This window comes from Pan troglodytes, chromosome 20 (genome assembly GCF_028858775.2).
Source record: "Pan troglodytes isolate AG18354 chromosome 20, NHGRI_mPanTro3-v2.0_pri, whole genome shotgun sequence".
Classification (NCBI taxonomy): domain Eukaryota; kingdom Metazoa; phylum Chordata; class Mammalia; order Primates; family Hominidae; genus Pan; species Pan troglodytes.
This window is the reverse complement of record NC_072418.2, coordinates 61,415,843-61,436,137: the sequence shown is the minus strand read 5'-3', so window position 1 is coordinate 61,436,137 and position 20,295 is coordinate 61,415,843. Positions and strand designations below refer to the sequence as shown.

At 49.7% G+C, this 20,295-nt stretch overlaps 1 protein-coding gene across 5 annotated transcripts in view; it reads left to right on the top strand.

The window, feature by feature from the left end:
- The window catches only part of SLC27A5 (solute carrier family 27 member 5), a 35,199-nt gene extending 15,266 nt beyond the window's left edge, over nucleotides 1-19,933 (top strand). Inside the window, exons 9-11 of one of the 5 annotated variants that reach the window (XR_010153986.1) lie at nucleotides 16,749-16,871; nucleotides 17,990-18,104; nucleotides 19,197-19,933. Coding sequence is in view for 1 of the 5 variants with exons in the window: in XM_054673586.2 (XP_054529561.1) it covers nucleotides 4,940-4,995 (56 nt within the window). In the remaining 4 variants the exon portion in view is untranslated. Of the gene's footprint in view, nucleotides 1-4,939; nucleotides 5,164-16,748; nucleotides 16,872-17,989; nucleotides 18,105-19,196 lie in introns of those variants that run through there. The other 4 variants (XR_010153987.1, XR_008541048.2, XR_008541047.2 and 1 more) reach the window with 4 other exon arrangements.
- Nucleotides 19,934-20,295: the final 362 nt, after the last annotated feature.

Below are 20,295 nucleotides of genomic sequence, written 5' to 3'. Positions count from 1 at the left end.
CTGAGCCCCGGTATCTCCATTTCTCCTGTGTATGCCATGTTGTGAGTCGACGGTAAGTTTTGACTATGTCCCCATGAGGAACGCTGCATTCCTCTGGTGCCAGTTCAAGGGGCCCTGGCCAATGGGGCTATCTCATGCATTTCCTATCAGACAAAGCCAGCATCTGGAATGTAGGCTGAAGAAATCCACTCAGTCAACAGATTATCAAATGCTTGATGTGCTGGGAATGCAGGGGAGGGTGGGCACATGTGCAAGATTTGAATGTGGGTGTGTAGATCCCAGAGCTTGCAGTGTGGAGAGTGAGGCAGACACTTAGAAGCTAGAGATCTTAGATCTACCTGCTTCTCATGCCTCAGTTTTCTCCAATGGAAATGCCTACCTCAAGGATGTTTGTGCGGAAAAGTACAGGGAAAGTTCCTCACAAAGGTTCCCTGTTGTCCCTGCTATTGGCATCTTGGCTCTGGCCATCAGTCAGAGCCTCAGTTTCTTCATCTGCAGAGTGGGCATGTTGACCCCACTTTGGAGTGTCATTGGAGGGGATTATTAGCAACAACAGAAAGAAACTTGTGTCTAAGAACCCTAACATCCAGCCAGGCACGTTGGCTCACGCCTGTAATCCCACCACTTTGTGAGGCCGAGGCGGATAGATCACGAGGTCAGGAGATCGAGACTATGGTGAAACCCCGTCTCTACTAAAAATACAAAAAAAGTAGCCGGGCGTGGTGGCGGGCGCCTGTAGTCCCAGCTACTCGGGAGGCTGAGGCAGGAGAATGGCGTGAACCCAGGAGGTGGAGCTTGCAGTGAGCTGAGACTGCACCAATGCACTCCAGCCTGGGTGACAGAGTGAGACTCCGTCTCAAAAAAAAAAAAAAAAAAAGAACTCTCATGTCCTTGTTAGTATAGTGGGAAAAAAAGAAGAATAACCCTTGTGGACTCACCTGGGGCCAGGCTAGAGCTGATACTTTTTTTTTTTTGAGACAGAGTCTCGCTCTGTCACCGAGGCTGGAGTGCAATGGTGCAATCTCAGCTCACTGCAAGCTCCACCTCCCGGGTTCACGCCACTCTCCTGCCTCAGCCTCCTGAGTAGCTGGGACTACAGGTGCCCGCCACCACGCCCGGCTTTCTTTTTGTATTTTTAGTAGAGACGGGGTTTCACCATGTTAGCCAGGATGGTCTAGATCTCCTGACCTCGTGATCCTCCCACCTCGGCCTCCCAAAGTGCTGGGATTACAGGCGTGAGCCACCGTGCCTGGCCTAGAGCTGATATCTTCACCACATCTCATGGGATGAGTTGTGTCATGTTGCTCCCACCATAGTCGAGGAAGCCTCAGCCAAGAGAGGTGCTTTCCCCATGAGTTACTTGCCAAGGCCATTGTTGCAGGTGTTGGATCAGAGGGTGTGGATGTTGTAAAAATATCTCACTGTGGATCCTCAGCTTTACAAGTTCACCAGCACTTTATACAAATCCAGGCCTCCCTAAGCCCTAGCTAGCTTGGGGCATTCATAGTTTTTGCTATTACATTTGCAAGGATTAAAAAATAATATTTGATTAGCTGGGTGTGGTGGTATGCACCTGTAATCCCAGCTACTCAGGAGGCTGAAGCAGGAGAATCGCTTGAACTTGGGAGGTGGAGGTTGCAGTGAGCCAAGATTGCACCACTGCACTCCACTTTAGGCAACAGAGCCGAGAGTCTGTCTCAAAATAATAATAATAATTTTTGAGGCTGGGTGCAGTGGCTGACGCCTGTAATCCCAGCACTTTGGGAAGTCGAGGTGAGTGGATCATGAGGTCAGGAGTTTAAGACCAGCCTGGCCAACATAGTGAAACCCCATCTCTACTAAAGATACAAAAAATTAGCCAGGTGTGGTGCTGCATGCCTGTAATCCCAGCTACTCAGGAGGCTGAGGCAGGAGAATCACTTGAACTCAGAAGGTAAAAGTTGCAGTGAGCCAAGATGGCACCATTGCACTGCAGCCTGGGTGACAGGGCAAGACTCCGTCTCAGAAAAAATAAATAGGCAGGCACGGTGGCTCAGGCCTGAAATCCCAGCACTTTGGGAGGCCAAGGTGGGTGGATCATGAGGTCAAGAGATCGAGACCAGCCTGGCCGACATGGTGAAACCCCGTCTCTACTAAAAATACAAAAAATTAGCTGGGTGTAGTGGCGGATGCCTGTAGTCCCAGCTACTCGGGAGGCTGAGGCAGGAGAATCTCTTGAGCTCGGGAGGCAGAGGTTGCAGTGAGCTGAGATTGCACCACTACACTCCAGCCTGGCGACAGAGCGAGACTCCGTCTCAAAAAATAAAATAAAAATAAATAAATAAATTTAAATAATAATATAATTTTTGGCTGGGTGCAGTGGCTCATGCTTGTAATCCTAGCACTTTGGGAGGCCAGGGTGGGAAGACCACTTCACCCTAGGAGGTCAAGATCAGCCTGGGCAACATAGTGAGACCACGTCTCTAGAAAAAAAATTAAAAGTAAAAAAATTAGCCAGGAGTGGTATTGTGCACCTTTAGTCCTAGCTACTGGGCAGGCTGAGGCAGGAGGATGGCTTAAGCCCAGGAGTTTGAGGTAACAGTGAGCTATCATTGTGCTGCTGCACTCCATCCAGCCTGGGCAACAGAGGCAGGACCCTGTCTCTAAAATAAATAAAAAATTTTAAAACTTTTTCTTATTCCCCCACTAGACTACAGATCTATGAAGTGTTTTTTATTCAATATATCACACACGTTATTCCTTTTCTCTTTTACTTTCCAAACAATTTTATTTAAAAAAAACCTGCAGTACAGTATTAAAAAGCAATACATTCAGCAGGAGTGACGACCAACAGAAACAAAGGGAGGAGGGTACGGAATACCAGGGACCCTACCTCAACTGATCCTCAGGGCTGGAGGCCAGGGCCAGACTGGGAAGGAACACGGGTGGTGGGGAAGGGAGAAAAGGGCACCCACCAAAATGAACAGGCAGAACAAAACATTTGTATAGGAAATGTCTAGTTGAACTCGAGGATCTTGGGGAGACGGAAAAGCACCTTTTTTTTTTTTTCCCCCCCAAAAATATCCTGGACTATCAGGGAGGGTTGGCCTCCTGGGGCAAAATGAGCAGGCAGAGCCCTACCCTACACTCTACTATTGTGGAGGGGATGTGCTGGGGGCTGGTGACACACATTTTATTCTTCTTTTTTTTTTTTTTTTTTTTGAGATGGAGTCTCACTCTTGTTGCCTAGGCTGGAGTGCAGTGGCACTATCTTGGCTCACTGCAACCTCCGCCTCCCGGAACCAAGTGATTCTCCTGCCTCAGCCTCCTGAGTAGCTGGGATTACAGGCACACACTACCACACCTGACTAATTCTTGTATTTTTAGTAGAGACGGGGTTTCACCATCTTGGCCAGGCTGGTCTTGAACTCTTGACCTCGTGATCCACCCACGTCGGCCTCCCAAAGTGCTGGGGTTACAGGTGTGAGCCACTGCACCCTTTTTTTTTTTTTTTTTGAGACGGAGTCTCACTCTGTCACCCAGGCTGGAGTACAGTTGCACAATCTGGGCTCACTGCAACCTCTGCCTCCCAGGTTCAAGTGATGCTCCTGTCTCAGCCTCCTGAGTAGGTGGGATTACAGGCATGTGCCACCAGGCCCAGCTAATTTTTGCATTTTTTTGGTAGAGATGGGGTTTCACTATGTTGGCCAGGCTGGTCTCGAACTCCTGACCTCAGGTGATCTGCCCGCCTTGGCCTCCCAACGTGCTGGGATGACAGGCGTGAGCCACCACACCCAGCCTATTCTTAATTCCATTCTATAAGTCTTTCTGTTTCTCCTGTCCCAAGCTGCTGTAATTAGCATAGGCTTGTAATATATATATATATATATATATATATATATATATATATATATATTTTTTTTTTTTTTTTAATTCTCTTTTTTTTTTTTTATTCTCTTTTTTTTTTTTTTTGAGAAGGAGTCTCTCTCTGTTGTCCAAGCTGGAGTGCAGTGGCTTGATCTCAGTTCACTGCAACCTCTGCCTCCCAAGTTGAAGCGATTCCCCCACCTCAGCCTCCTGAGTAGCTGGGATTATAGGTGTATGCCGCCACTCCTGGCTAATTTTTGTATTTTTAGTAGAGATGGAGTTTCACCATGTTGGCCGGGCTGGTCTCGAACCCCTGACCTCAGGTGATCCACCTGCCTCGGCCTCCCAAAGTGCTGGGATTACAGGTGTGAGCCACTGCACCTGGCGGAATTCCTACTCTTTACTTTTATTTCAAAACCTTCTTAGCTAGTCATGTGTCAGAACTCTTTCCCATTTATGTCTTTTCCCCCCAAAATTGCTGGTTAGGTATAGAAGTAAAAGGTGGTGGAGGGCAGCATGCTTTCTTTATATTCTTATGGGTGGCTGCTAGTGTGGGGACTGGTTTTTTTGTTTTTTGTTTTTTTTTGAGATAGGGTCTCGCTCTGTCACCCAGGCTGGAGTGCAGTGGCACCATCATCGCTCACTGCACCCTTGACCTCCTAGGCTCAAGTGATCCCCCCCAGTAGCTGGGGCTGCAGGCATGCACCATCATGCCTTGCTAATTAAAAAAAACATATTTTCTTTTGTAGAGTTGGGATCTTACTGTGTTACCCAGGCTGGTCTCGAACTCCTGGGCTTAACCGATCGTCTTGCTTCAGCTTCCCAAAGTGCTGGGATTATAGGAGTGATTCACTGTCCTAGGAAGGATTGTTTCTTTCTTTCTTTCTTCCTTTTTTTTTTTTTTTTTGTTTTGAGACGGAGTCTTGCTCTGTCTCCCAGGCTGGAGTGCAGTGGCACAATCTCGGCTCACTGCAAGCTCCGCCTCCCAGGTTCACGCCATTCTCCTGCCTCAGCCTCCTGAGTAGCTGGGACTACAGGCGCCCGCCACCACGCCCGGCTAATTTTTTTTTTTTTTTTTTTTTGTATTTTTTAGTACAGACGGGGTTTCACCGTGTTACCCAGGATGGTCTCGATCTCTTGACCTCGTGATCCGCCCCCCTTAGCCTCCCAGAGTGCTGGGATTACAGGCGTGAGCCACTGCGCCCGGCCCCAGGAAGGATTCTTGAAGTATCGGTGGATGCCCTCATGGGAGGACCAGTGACTCTCACGAAAAGCAGCCTTTGTTGTCCAAGTGAATAAATAATGCCTTTCATGTAAGCATGTGAGAAATACAGGCAGATGCTGTAGCGATGGCTCAGATGGTGACGTTTCTTACAGACTTTACCAAGTCCACGGTTTCTTCTCATCCTGCCTTTTCCTGGATGCCCGTGTTAAGTTTCCCGCTCCCACCCCTAATGACAGATGACTTCTCCCACTGACTTTCCGTATCCGACATTATGCTCTCGGGTTTGATAGTTCAAGATGACTTTTTCTCTATGAATGAATAAGTCAATGATGATTAACAGTGGTGGTAATGAGAGGTACCTCCTCACACAGATCCCTCTCTGCCTTGCTAGAACTTGCCTTACCCTGCTGAGGGTGCTCTGAAAAGGCATGGACGTGGCTGCTGGTCCTGCCTCTGGACCCACGGTGACTAGGGTCTCTCTGTTTTCTGACATGTCCAGGGAGGGCTGGGCAGAGCCTCATGGGTTAGAGGTGTGGGTCACGTCTCTGCTGTCCATGCTGGGAGTGAGTCATTGACAAGAGGGCCATGGAGAGGGCCTTTTCGGAAGAGCGGTTGGAAGGAACCTTCTGGAAGGGTGGCGTGGTGATCGTAGCCTGAGAGGCTGGATATGAGGAAATAGCAGGTGTGGCAGGAGGGGGGTTCTTAGGGCCCATCTGGTGCTGGGGAGTAGGACTGACAGACCTGGTCCAGACAGGCCAGCAGGAAGTCAAGACTGAAGAGAGGGTTCCAGAGACCTGGGGAGGGGTCAAAAAGTGAGATAAGTGGGGCACCCACAGAAGGAGAGATGGTCTTGGAGCTCACAAGCAGCAGCGGGCACCAATGTCTGTGCAGTCATGTTCAGACACTGTTGGTGTTGCCGAGACCACGGAAAACACAAGCCCTGTGTGAAAGTGAACTGACCCCCACACCATGCCCAGTGCCCTTTGGCATCTGCTGTAGGAGGGGGAGGCTGCAGCCTGTGCAAACCCCAGGAAGGGGCTCGATTCTTGCAGATGGCACCAACTACAGAGGAATGGAGCTGGTGATGGACACTGGTAGGCAGGACTTCTCAAGTGTGGTTCCAGGTGATAAACGGGGCTGTGTGGATGAACATCTATTAATGTAGACATTATCTATTTTAAGGTGACTTGAAATACTGTTTATTTTATTATTGCATGATGTGGAAATTTACTTTAAAATAAATGTATGGGGCCGGGAGTGGTGGCTCACGCCTGTAATCCCAACACTTTGGTAAGGTGAGGCAGACAGATCCCTTGAGGCCAGGAGTTTGAGACCAGCCCGGCCAACAGGGCAAAACCCCATCTCTACTAAAAATACAAAAATTAGCCGGGCGTGGTGGCCTGTGCTTGTAATCCCAGCTACTTGGGGGTCTGAGGCAGGAGAATTGCTTGAACCTGGGAGGTGGAAGTCGCGCTGAGCCAAGATCATGCCACTGCACTCCAGCCTGGGCGACACAGCAAGACTCTGTCTCAAAAAAAATAAAAATAGGCCGGGTGCGGTGGCTCAAGCCTGTAATCCCAGCACTTTGGGAGGCCGAGGCGGGCAGATCATGAGGTCAGGAGATCAAGACCATCCTGGCTAACACGGTGAAACCCCGTCTCTACTAAAAATACAAAAAATTAGCCGGGCCTGGTGGTGGGCGCCTGTAGTCCCAGCTATTCGGGAGGCTGAGGCAGGAGAATGACGTGAACCCGGGAGGCGGAGCTTGCAGTGAGCTGAGATCGCGCCACTGCACTCCAGCCTGGGTGACAGAGCGAGACTCCGTCTCAAAAAAAAAATATGAATTCATTGAAAGAGAAGTATGTCAAAGTGAAGCAGATGGCTTGAGGAGGAGGGAGTGGGCTCAGCGCTCTAGGTGTGTTTGGCCCCTGTCCTTGTGCGTGAGACCTGGTCTTTCCTGGGCTTTATCTCCGCATCTGTCAAGGGGTTGGTTGTGATCCTGTTGTGGGAGAGTGGTGAGGAGTCAGGGAGGGGAGAAACTAGTGTTCACAGCAGGCCTGGCATGTGAGCAGTGCTCTAGTGGCATGGCTCTGGTGTCATTTGGCTGCCTGCAGTGGTGACATGGTAGAGACAGAGGTTTGGGATTGCCGGCCCAGGCAAGGGTGTAAAGCTGGAATCCCTCATTTGTGAGGCCCCACCTCGAGGCTAGCTATGAAAACGGTCTGTGACACTCTGGCCTTCTGTCTCCTCAGTGGTTCCTGCTCCTGGGCTGAGTTCCAGGGCTCCATGCTCTGCCTATCCCATCTCCTCTGGTGGTGCCCTTGGGCCACCTCACTTATTCTGCTGTCTTTGCCTTGTACCCATCCTGTCCTCTACTACCAAAACTACCCCATATCCCGAGTTCTAGTTCAGGGTCCCCTTGCCTGCTGCATCCTCACTCCCTGCCAGTCATCCCTCCCCACATGGTTTCTGCAGCTTTTTTTTTTTTTTTTGAGACGGAGTCTTGCTCTGTCACCCAGGCTGCAGTGCAGTGGCGCGATCTTGGCTCACTGCAAGCTCCGCCTCCCGGGTTCACTCCATTCTCCTGCCTCTGCCTCCCAAATAGCTGGGACCACAGGCGCCTGCCACCACGCCCGGCTAATTTTTTGTATTTTTAGTAGAGACAGGGTTTCACCGTGTTAGCCAGGATGGTCTCGATCTCTTGACCTCGTGATCCACCAGCCTCAGCCTCCCAAAGTGCTGGGATTACAGGCGTGAGCCACCGCGCCCAGCCCCGGTTTCTGCAGCTTTTTATGCCACAATCATCCTGTCAAGTGAGGCCTTCCATCCCTCCATTCTCCTTTCTCCTTTGTGTTGGTGAAGCAGTGTGTATGAGTCACCTCATGTTCCCGGTGGTGCAAGAGGATGCTGGCTGAAAACAATACACATTTATTGTCTCACAGTTCCGGAGGTCAGAAGTCAAATGTGGGTCTCACTGGGTTAAAATCACAATGTTGGCAGGGCTGGTTTGTCCTGGGGGCTCTAGGGGAGAATCTGTTTCCTCCTTTTTCAGCATAGAGAGTCTCCATTCTTTGGTCCCTTCTGCCATTTCAAAGCACAGTGCTCCAATCGCTGCTGCCTCCTCTTCTGTCTAAGTTCCCTCCCTTGCTCTAGTTATGGATTTGTTTTCGGATTTAGGGCCCACACAGGTGTGATGGGCCAGGATGAACTCATTTTGAGATGCTTAAGTTAATTACATATGTAAAGACCTCTTAACTCTCACCATAAGTGAAAAGAACCTCCAGCTTGGCCAAACGCTGGGATTTCATTTGCATTGAGTGCCATTGCTGGGGGTCTGCTCTCTAGTCAAATAATGGGACTGCTTCCAATGCACTGAGATGCTGGAAACTGGGTATTGCTGGTCCAAATCCCATGCCCCGGACCCCTCGATGTTCTCTCTCCCAGAGCTAGGCAGAAAGCCAGTTGAGTTGTGTGCTTAACAGAATAACGACCCCAGATATGTCCATGTCCTAATCCCTGGAACCTGTGAATATTTTAGATTACATGGCAAAGAAGAATCAAGGCTGCTAATCAGCTGACCCTTAGATGGGGACGCTGCCTCGATGGATCCAGCATAATCACAACGGGCCTCATAACTGGAAGAGGGAGGCAGAGGAGGAAGAACCAGAGAGATGACAGCGGGAGAAAGGACTTGGCCTGGCATTGCTGGCTTTTTTTGTTTGTTTGTTTTTGAGACAAGGTCTCACCCAGGCTAAAGTACAGTGGTGTGATCATAGCTCACTGAAGCTTGACCTCCTGGGCTCAAGTGATCCTCCCACCTCAGCCTCCTGAGTAGCTGGGGCTGCAGGCATGTGTCATAATACCTGGCTAATATTTTAATATTCTTGTAGAGTCAGGGTCTCACCATGTTGCCCAGGCTGGTCTTGAACTCATGGCCTCAAGCAATTCTCCTGCCTTGGCCTCCCAAAGTGCTGAGATTACAGGTGTGAGCCACCGCACCTGGCCTGTTGCTGGCTTTGAGGATAGTAGAGCAAGCATGCTTCTTGGCCTTTAGGCTAAGATCAAGTAGAAGACCATGAGCCAATGGTTGCAGACAGCCTCTAGAAGCTGGGAAAGTCGAGGAAACAGATTCTTCCCTAGAGCCTCCAGAAGGCATGTAGCCTTGCTGTCATCTTTATTTTAGCCCTGTGAGACCCACTTTGGACTTCTGACCTCTAGAACTGTAAGATAAATACACGTTGTTTTAAGCCACTATGTTTGTGGTAATTTGTTACAGCAGCCAGAGGAAACACACACAGACTGTGCGTCCTGGTCCTGGGTTTGGAGTCTGATATAGAGAGGGTTGCTTGATTCAACATTGCACTGATGTAGGAGGCCACCACACATGAGGTTAAGCACAGTGGAGGCCCTGTATGCCTCCTGCCTTCTGTGTCTCCCCACCGTGGCCTGTCTGTGGTCCCTTGGTTTCCTGGGCTGGGCGGAGGAAGTGGGAAAAAGGTGTGGAAGTAGTTGGCCACTGGGAGACCCAACCGAGTTTCTCCTCACATGCTCTGTCTTCACACTTCATTCACAGATGTTTCAGGTTCCGAACCTGCCCAGGTCTTCCTGTCGGGATCCCCCTTAGTAGCATTCAGGGGGACAAGCAAGAAGGGGCAAATGGAATCAGGCTTGAATGATTAGTGGTTTCTGCTTTGGATGAGTGTCTCTGCCTTCAGTCTGGTCTGTTTTATGACCCTCAGTAGGGTTTTGGTTTCTCCACTTAGTGTTTTCATATTTAGTTCTAGGCATTTCTCTTTTTTTGAGACAGTCTTGCTCTGTTGCCCAGGATGGAGTGCAGTGGCATGATCTCAGCTCACTGCAACCTCCACCTCCCAGGTTCAAGCGATTCTCCTGCCTCAGCCTCTTGAGTAGCTGGGATTGCAGACGTCCACCACCACGCCTGGCTAATTTTTTTATTTTTAGTAGAGATGGGGTTTCACCATGTTGGCCAGGATGGTCTCGATCTCCTGACCTCGTGATCCACCCGCCTCGACCTTCCAAAGTGCTGGGATTACAGGCGTGAGCCACCGCGCTTGGCCTAATTTTTGTATTTTTTTTTTCCAAGATGGAGTCTTGCTCTGTCACCCAGGCTAGGGTGCAGTGGCATGATCTCGGCTCACTGCAACTTCCGCCTCCCGGGTTCAACCAATTCTCCTGCCTCAGCCTCCCAAGTAGCTGGGATTACAGGCACGTGCCACCATGCCTGGCTAATTTTTGTATTTTTAGCGGAAATGGGTTTTTGCCCTGTTGGCCAGGCTGGTCTCAAATTACAGATCTTGGGTGATCCGACCACCTCGGGTGATCCGACCGCCTCGGACTTTCAAAGTGCTGGAATTACAGGTGTGAGCCACTGTGCCCGCCAAGAGCTCCATGCTTTAAAAGGGATCATGTGGCTAGATCAGGCCCCCCACACCCCCAGATAATCATATAGTCTATTTTAAGGTCAACTATGGGGCCAGGTATGGTGGCTCATGCCTATAATCTGAGAGCTTTGGAAGGCTGAGGCAGGAGGATGACTTGAGGCCAGAAATTCGAGACCATCCTGGACAGCACAGCAAGACTCTGTCTCAAAAAAAAAAAAAAAAAAAAAGGCGAGGCCTGGTGGCACGTGCCTGTAGTCCTAGCTACTGGGGAGGCTGAAGTGGGAGGGTCACTTGAGCCCAGGAGTTCTAGGTTGCAGGGAGCTATGACTCTACCACTTTGCTCCAGCCTGGGTGACAGAGTGAGATTGTCTCAAGAAAACAAAACTACGGCTGGTGCGGTGGCTCATGCCTGTAATCCCAGCACTTTGAGAGGCCAAGGCCAGGAGTTCAAGACCAGCCTGGCCAACATGGTGAAACCCCACCTCTGCTAAAAATAAAAAAATTAGCCAGGCGTGGTGGCGTGGGCCTGTACTCCAGCTTCTTGGGAGGCTGAGGCACAAGAATTGCTTGAACCTAGGAGGCGGAGGTTGCAGTCAGCCGAGATCACGCCACCACACTCCAGTTTGAGTGACAGCAAGACTGTCAAAAAGAAAAAAGGGCAACCATGCCATGTGACACAATCATATCACAGGATTGGTAGTGTAACTGCCCAGTGGGTTCACCTTTCCTGCTGCCTGGACACAGCTGATTTCTCAAGACGGGGGAATTTCAGTAGAGAAAGGGTAATTCACGCAGAGCCAGCTGTGCGGGAGGCAAGGGTTTTGTTATCACTCAGATCAGTCTCCCTGAGCATTCAGGGAGCAGAGTTTTTAAGGACAACTTGGTGGGTTGGGGGAAGCCAGTGAGCCAGGAGTGCTGATTGGTCAGGGATGAAATCATACAGAGTCGAAGCTGTCGTCTTGCGCGGAGTCAGTTCCTGGGGGCCACAAGATCAGATGAGCCATTTTATGGATCTGGGTGGTGCCAGCTGATCCATCAAGTTCAGGGTCTGCAAAATATCCCAAGTACTGATCTTAGGAGCAGTTCAGGGAGGGTCAGAATCTTCTAGCCTCCAGCTGCGTGACTCCTAAACCATAGTTTCTAATCTTGGGGCTAATGTTAGTCCTACAAAGGCCATCTGGTCCCCAGGCAAGAAGGAGGTCTGCTTTGGGAAAGGGCTGTTATCCTCTTTGTTTTAAACTATAAACCATAAGGTTATGAACTATAAGTTTCTCTCAAAGTTACTTCAGCCTATGCCCAAGAATGAACTAGGACAGCTTAGAGGTTAGAAGCAAGATGGAATTGATTGAGTCAGATCTCTTTCACTGTCTTAGTCATAATTTTGCAAAGGCAGTTTCAGTAGCTCATCATATGCATAGGTCCTGGTATTCACTTCCTCACCAATACCTGCTATTGGCACTTTGTTTTTTTTTTTGTTTGTTTGTTTGTTTTTTTGACGGAGTCTTGCTCTGTTGCCTAGGCTGGAGTGCAGTGGCGCGATCTTGGCTCACTGCAAGCTCCACCTCCCGGGTTCACGCCATTCTCCTGCCTCAGCCTCCCAAGTAGCTGGGACTACAGGTGCCTGCTACCAAGCTCGGCTAATTTTTTGTATTTTTAGTAGAGACGGGGTTTCACCATGTTAGCCAGGATGGTCTCGATCTCCTGACCTCGTGATCCACCTGCCTCGGCCTCCCAAAGTGCTGGGATTACAGGTGTGAGCCACCATGCCCAGCCTTTTTTTTTTTTTTAATCATAGTCATATTTATGCCTTTTTTTTTTAATTGGCAGGGTTTTTAACTTGCTATTTTGAAGGCTGAGAAATCCATCACGTTATATTGATGTGTATCTTGTTTGTTGACAATGCTACGAATACCAACCAGTGCTATGAACAGGGTGTGTGGCCATGAGCAAGGCAGGTGAAGTCCTGCCCTCACAGTGCTATGAACAGGGTGTGTGGTCACGGGCAACGCAGGTGAAGCCCTGCCCTCACAGTGCCATGAACAGGGTGTGTGGCCACGAGCAAGGCAGGTGAAGCCCTGTCCTCATGGTGCTGGTGCTATGAACAGGGTGTGTGGTCATGGGCAACGCAGGTGAAGCCCTGCCCTCACAGTGCCATGAACAGGGTGTGTGGCCACGGGCAAGGCAGGTGAAGTCCTGCCCTCACAGTGCCATGAACAGGGTGTGTGGCCACGAGCAAGGCAGGTGAAGCCCTGTCCTCATCGTGCTAGTGCTATGAACAGGGTGTGTGGTCACAGGCAAGGCAGGTGAAGCCCTGCCCTCACAGTGCCATGAACAGGGTGTGTGGCCACGGGCAACGCAGGTGAAGCCCTGCCATCACAGTGCTATGAACAGGGTGTGTGGCCACGAGCAAGGCAGGTGAAGTCCTGTCCTCACAGTGCTATGAACAGGGTGTGTGGCCACGAGCAAGGCAGGTGAAGTCCTGCCCTCACAGTGCTATGAACAGGGTGTGTGGTCACAGGAAAGGCAGGTGAAGCCCTGTCCTCATCGTGCTGGTGCTATGAACAGGGGGTGTGGCCACGAGCAAGGCAGGTGAAGTCCTGCCCTCACAGTGCTATGAACAGGGTGTGTGGCCACGGGCAACGCAGGTGAAGCCCTGTCCTCACAGTGCTATGAACAGGGTGTGTGGTCATGGGCAAGGCAGGTGAAGCCCTGCCCTCACAGTGCCATGAACAGGGTGTGTGGCCACGAGCAAGGCAGGTGAAGTCCTGCCCTCACAGTGCTATGAACAGGGTGTGTGGCCACGAGCAAGGCAGGTGAAGCCCTGCCCTCACAGTGCTATGAACAGGGTGTGTGGTCACAGGAAAGGCAGGTGAAGCCCTGTCCTCATCGTGCTGGTGCTATGAACAGGGTGTGTGGCCACGAGCAAGGCAGGTGAAGTCCTGCCCTCACAGTGCCATGAACAGGGTGTGTGGTCACGGGCAAGGCAGGTGAAGCCCTGTCCTCACAGTGCCATGAACAGGGTGTGTGACCATGAGCAAGGCAGGTGAAGTCCTGTCCTCACAGTGCCATGAACAGGGTGTGTGGCCACGAGCAAGGCAGGTGAAGCCCTGCCCTCACCGTGCTGGTGCTATGAACTGGGTATGGCCATGAGCAAGGCAGGTGAAGCCCTGCCCTCACAGTGCTGGGGTTTCTCTGATTACTGCTAGGCATGTAATGCTAAGCATATTTTCTTTCTGGTCTATCAGCCTAGTTTCTTCTGATGTGTATTCCTGCCTTATGGCCTTTCTCCATGTTTCTATCATATTTTAGTCCTATTCATATTTATTTGTAGTTAATTTGTTTTTTGAGATGGAGTCTTGCTCTGTTGCCCAGGCTGGAGTACAGTGGCGTGATCTCGGCTCACTGCAACCTCCACCTCCTGGGTTGAAGAGATTCTCCTGTCTCAGCCACCTGAGTAGCTGGGATTACAGGCGCCCACCATCACGGCTGGCTAATTTTTATATTTTTAGTAGAGACGGGGTTTTACCATGTTGGCCAGGCTGGTCTTGAACTCCTGACCTCAAGTGATCCCCCTGCCTCGACCTCCCAAAGTGCTGGGATTACAGGCGTGAACCACCGCGCCTGGACTTATTTGGAGTTTAAAAATACCTTCTGGGTTTGTCGAGGGTTTTTTTGGTTTATGTTTTCCTCCAATATTTTGCTTATCTTTTATTTATGTTTACAGTGTCTTTTCAGAGATTTAAGTTCGATTTATTAAACTTGCCAGTTGTTTCTTTAGTCGTGAGGCAGAGATGGACGGATTGCTCGAGACTAGGAGTTCCGGGTTGCAGTGACCTATGGCTTCACCACTGCAGCCTGGGTGACAAATGAGACCCTGTCTCAACAAAACAAAGCAAAACAAAACAAGGGCAACTATGCCATATGACATCATCAAATCACAGGAGCGATAACTCATCAAATTCACAAGTCCTGTTCTGTGCTGCCTAACCAATACTTGTTACTGGCAGGGTTTTAGGGGTCTGTATACTTTTTGTGTTATTATTTAAGAAATCATTTTCGGCCAGGCGCAGTGGCTCACGCCTGTAATCCCAGCACTTTGGGAGGCCAAGGTGGGCGGATCACAAGGTCAGGAGATCAAGACCATCCTGGCTAACACGGTGAAACCCCGTCTCTACTAAAATGCAAAAATTAGCCGGGTGTGGTGGCGGGCACCTGTAGTCCCAGCTACTCGGGAGGCTGAGGCAGGAGAATGGCGTGAACCCAGGAGGCGGAGCTTGCAGTGAGCCAAGATCGCACCACTGCACTCTAGCCCGGGCGACAGAGTGAGACTCCGTCTCAAAAAAATAAAAAGAAGAAATCATTTTCAACTCTTGAGGTCATAAAATTTTTACTTTCAGCCTGGGCAACATGGCGAGACCTAATCTCTCCCCCCGCCCAAAAAAAAAAAAAAAAAGAAAAGCTGGGTGCGGTGGCTCACGCGTGTAATCCCAGCACTTTGGGGAGGCCGAGGTGGGCGGATCACCTGAGGTCAGGAGTTTGAGACCAGCCTGGCCAACATGGTGAAACCCTGTCTCTACTAAAAATACAAAAATTAGCCGGGTGCGGTGGCAGGGACCTGTAATCCCAGCTACTCGGGAGGCTGAGGCAGGAGAATCGCTTGAACCCGGGAGGTGGAGGTTGCAGTGAGCCGAGATTACCCCATTGCACTCCAGCTTGGGGAATAAGAGCGAGACTTCGTCTCAAAAAACAAACAAACAAACAAAAACTGAAAGTTAGCTGAGTGTGGGCCAGGAATGGTGGGTCATGCCTGCAATCCCAGCACTTTGGGAGGCCGAGGTGGATCACGAGGTCAGGAGATTGAGACCATCCTGGCTAACATGGTGAAACCCCATCTACTAAAAATACAAAAAGTAGCCAGGCGTGGTGGCATGTGCCTGTAGTCTCAGCTATCGGGAGGCTGACGCAGGAGAATCACTTGAACCCATGAGGCGGAGGTTGCAGTGAGCCGAGATCGCACCACTGCATTCCAGCCTGGGCGACAGAGTAAGACTCCGTCTCAAAAAAAAAAAAAAAGAAAGTTAGCTGAGTGTGGTGGCATGTGCCTGTGGTCCCAGCTACTCAGGAGGCTGAGGTGAGAGGACTGCTTGTGCCCAGGAGGTCAAGGCTGCAGTGAGCCATGTTCACACTACACTTCACCCCGGGTGACAGAGCGAGACTCTGTCTCAAAACAAACAAAAACAAAACAAAGTTTTACATTTTCCTGATATTTAAAAATAAATATCAGGCTGGGTGTGGTGGCTCAGCCTGTAATCCCAGCAATTTGAGAAGTAGAGAAGGGAGGATTGCTTGAGGCTAGGAGTTTGACACTAGACTGAGCAACATATTGAGACCCTGTCTCTACCAAAAAAAAATTTAATAAATCATTAAAAATATCCTAGTATTTAATCTGGAATTTAATTTTGAGTGTGTGTAAAGTGGAAATCTGTTTTCTTTTGTATGGGGGAGTTCAGTTTTCTCCAATATTCAGTGAACATCCACCCTGTCTTCACTGATTGGTTGAGTCATTTCATGTATATCAGGTTCCAAAAGGTCTGTTCCTAGATTGACCTAGTTGTCCACTCCTGTGCCAATACCACAATTTTTTTTTTTTTTTTTGAGATGGAGTCTCACTCTGTCACCCAGGCTGGAGTGCAGTGGCACGATCTCAGCTCACTGCAATCTCTGCCTCCCGGGTTCAAGTGATTCTCTTGTCTCAGCCTCCCGAGTAGCTGGGATTACAGGCGTGTGCCACTATACCCGGCTAATTTTTTTTTTTTTTTGTATTTTTAGTAGAGACGGGCTTTCACCATGTTGGCCAGGCTAGTCTTGAACTCCAACCTCAGGTGATCCACCCGCCTCGGCCTCCCAAAGTGCTGGGATTATACACATGAGCCACCGTGCCCAGCCACCACACTATTTTAATATTATATAACTTAACAGTGTTTTTATTTACAATATGACAATTCTTCCCTACTTGTCGTTTTTTTCCAAATTGTCTTAGCAATTCTTGGACTTTTCCACATGCATTTTAGAATCTTTTTGTTGGATCATATAAAATGTGCTTCTTTTTATTTTTCTGAGACAGGGTCTCACTCTGTTGCTCCGGCTGGCACGATCATGGCTCACTGCAGCCTCTGCCTCCCAAGGCTCAGGTGATCCTCCTGCCTCAGCCTCCCAAGTAGTTGGGACAACAGGCATGCACCACCACACCTGGCTAATTTTTGTATTTTTACTAGAGATGGAGTTTCACCATGTTGCCCAAGCTGGTCTTGAATTCCTGGGCTCAAGCAATCTCCCTGCCTTGGCCTCCCAAAGTGCTGGAATTACAGGAGTGAACCACTGCACCCGGCTGAAATGTGGTATATTTTATTTGCATTTCATTTACTTTATAGATTAACTTGGGGAAAATTGGCTGATTGGTTTTTAAAATTTTTTTAAAAAAATTTTATCGAAAAAAAGTAGAGACATGGTCTTGCTATGTTGCCCAGGCTGGTCTTGAACTCTTGGGCTCAAGCAGTCCGCCCGCCTTTGCCTCCCAAAGTGCTGGGCTTACAGGTGTGAGCCACCACATGGGGGAAGGGGCCATGAGCTACAGAACAATTTTCCCCCTAGTGTTTACAGAAGGAATGCAGCCCTGCCAACACTTTTTTTTTTTTTTTTTTTTGAGATGGAGTCTCGCCCTGTTGCCCAGGCTGGAGTGCAGTCGTGAGATCTTGGCTCACTGTAGCCTCAACCTCCTGGACTCAAGTGATCCTCCTGCCTCAGCCTCCCAAGTAGCTGGGACTACAGGTGTGCACCACCACACCCAGCTAAAAAAAATTTTTTTAATTGTGTGGTTTTTTTTTTTTTTGTAGAGATGAGGTCTCACTCTGTTGCCCAGGCTGGTCTCAAAGTCTTGGCCTCAAGTGATCCTCCTGCCTCAGCCTCTCAAAGTGCTGGGATTACAGGAGTGAACCACTGTGCCCAGCTATTGCCAACACTTTAGTATTAGCTTGGTGAGATGGTGTCTAACTTCCGGTCTCCAGAATTGTACAATAAGTTTTTGCTGTTTTAAGGCAAAAATCTCATGTTCCCTGTAACTCACCAATCCCATTTTGAGAAATTTATCCTACAGAAATAGCCACAGTAGTATCCAAGTGTTTACTCAAGAGAATTAATCATAGCACTGGGTACTGCAGGGTGAGGAGGGAACAAGAAATTCTTTGGTCTTGGTAGAAATGATGGTGCCAGCCAGAAAATAGGAGATTCATCCAGGCATGAAAAAAAAAAAGTTAACTGCTCGCTCACTTCTATAGCACATACACTAAAATTGGAATGATTAGAATGGCCCCTGTGCAAGGGTAAACACAAATTTGTGAAGCATTCCATATGGTGGGGTCATCCCTCTCCTATTGTGAATATTTGCAGTTATTTCATCCATCATCCCTCTCTCTGACCTACCCTTCCGTCTCCCATTTCCGTATTTTTTTTTTTCCAGACAGGGTCTCATCCTGTTGCCCAGGCTGAAGTGCAATGGTGTTATCAGAGCTCACTGCAGCCTTAACCTCCTGGGCTCAAGTGATTCTCCCACCTCAGTCTCCCTGGGACTACAGGTATGTGCCACTATGCCTGGCTAATTAGTAGTAGTATTATTTTTGAGACAGGGTCTCGCTTTGTCACCCAGGCTGCAGTGCAGTGGCGCCGTCTTGGCCCACTGCAGCTCTGCCTCCCGGGTTCAAGTGATTCTTGTTCCTCAGCCTCCCAAGTAACTGGGACTACAGGTGCATGTCACCATACCTGGCTAATTTTTGTATTTTTTTTAGTACAGTTGAGGTTTCACCATGTTGGCCAGGCTGGTGTCGAACTCCAAGTGGTCCACCTGCCTTGGTCTCCCAAAGTGCTGGGAATATAGGCATGAGCCACCACACCCAGCCTACTATTATTTTTAATTTTTTTTTTTTTTTTTTTTTGGAGACAAGGTCTCACTATGTTGCCCAGATTGGTCTTGAACTCGTGGTCTCCCAAAGTGAAACAACGTAAGTTGCCTTACAAGAAACTGTACATTCAACCACTTCTATATGTAAACTTCTGGAGTAAGCATTGCCATGAGACAGTTGAATTAGGGAACATTTTCATGATCTTCTTTGCCATCTTGTGTATTTCAAATTTTTCTAAGTGAGCATAAATTGCTTCTAAATGTGAAAAAGTTTATTTAAAAACTGCCCTCACCCCCTGCAGCTTTTCTTGCATGATCTGGCCCTTTCACAGCCTTCTATACCCTGACTCTCCCTTCTGGGCTGGGGCCTAGCTGGAGCCCCTGGGTACTGCTCTGTCTTCTTCCTCTCTGTCCCCAGCACAGCTCTCGCCTCCTGCTTGCTCACAGATCACCCACCCCCAGCTCCATCTCCAAACTGGCCCTGCTTCCGGAGCCCTGCCCATGGGAGCAACGGGTTAGAAGGTCCTCAGAAAAGGGGATGGGGAAGATGGGCCTCTGAGGAGAGCCTCCCTCTCCCAGCTTCAGGCCGCAGCAGGGTTCCTGCCCCGTCCCAGGGAGCCCCTCCTGGGGTAACCACAGTCGCAGCTACCCTCAACATCCACCTGCAACTTGTGCACATGCTGCACATACCAGCAGCTGGCGAGGGCTCCTTCCGAGAGGGCACCCATTTCCTGAAACCATCCCCTGTGAAAATGCCCCTTCTTTTCAGAGTAGGAAGGAGAAGAGTGCTGAATCAAGGCCCCCAAGGATTCCCCGTTCCAATCCCCAGAAGCTGTGAACATCTCAATTGGCAAAAGGGACTCTGCGGTGTGACTAAGTGTGCAGGTAGGGACAAGATATGATGAGGGTCCTTAAGGAGGCCAAAGGATCGACTGGTGTCAGAGAGCTGGCAGCCTAAGGAAGACGTGACCAACCATGGCTGGCTTTGAAGACGGAGGAATGGACCAAGAAAAAAAAAAAGGGGAACGTGGGCTGACTCTAGAAGCTGGAAAAGGCAACAAAACGGATTATTCTCTCCTAGAGCCTTCAAGAGGAACCAGTCCTGTTAAATCCTTGATTTTGGCCGGGCGCGGTGGCTCACGCCTGTAATCCCAGCACTTTGGGAGGCCGAGGTGGGTGGATCACGAGGTCAGGAGATCGAGACCATCCTGGCTAACATGGTGAAACCCCGTCTCTACTAAAAATACAAAAAAATTAGCCAGGCGTGGTGGCGGGCACCTGTAGTCCCAGCTACTCAGCAGGCTGAGGCAGGAGAATGGCCTGAACCCGGGAGGCAGAGCTTGCAGTAAGCCGAGATTGTGCCACCGCACTGCAGCCTGGGCAACAGAGTGAGACTCCATCTCAGACAAAACAAAACAAAACAAAACCTTGATTTTAGCCCAGTGGGACCCATGTCAGAGTTCTGACCTTCAGAGCTATAAGAGAATAAATCTGTTGTTTCAAGCTGCCAAGTTTGTTAAAGCAGCAACAGAAAACTAATACAGTGCATTGGCGAGTCCCCAGTGACTGCCCAGAGATCCGGTGCTTCCCAGGGAGCTGACCTTTTGCCTTCCTGCTGCATGACCAGCTAACCATGGAGGGTGCGGCCTGACCTAGAAGTACCCATGGCCTTGGTGCAACCCCTGCTTGCAGCCCCTCTTCTCAGAGGTCCCCCTTGTCCAGCCGTACTTGGAAAGGAAATCCCCTTTGTGTCTCTCAAGCCGGGACTGATGAGTTCCAAGGCCAGTGAGGCTGGTGAGTGATGTGGGTGGCAAGGAGCAAGGGAGGCTGGGGACCTGGGACCTGGGTTCTGTGGCAACAGAGGTTTG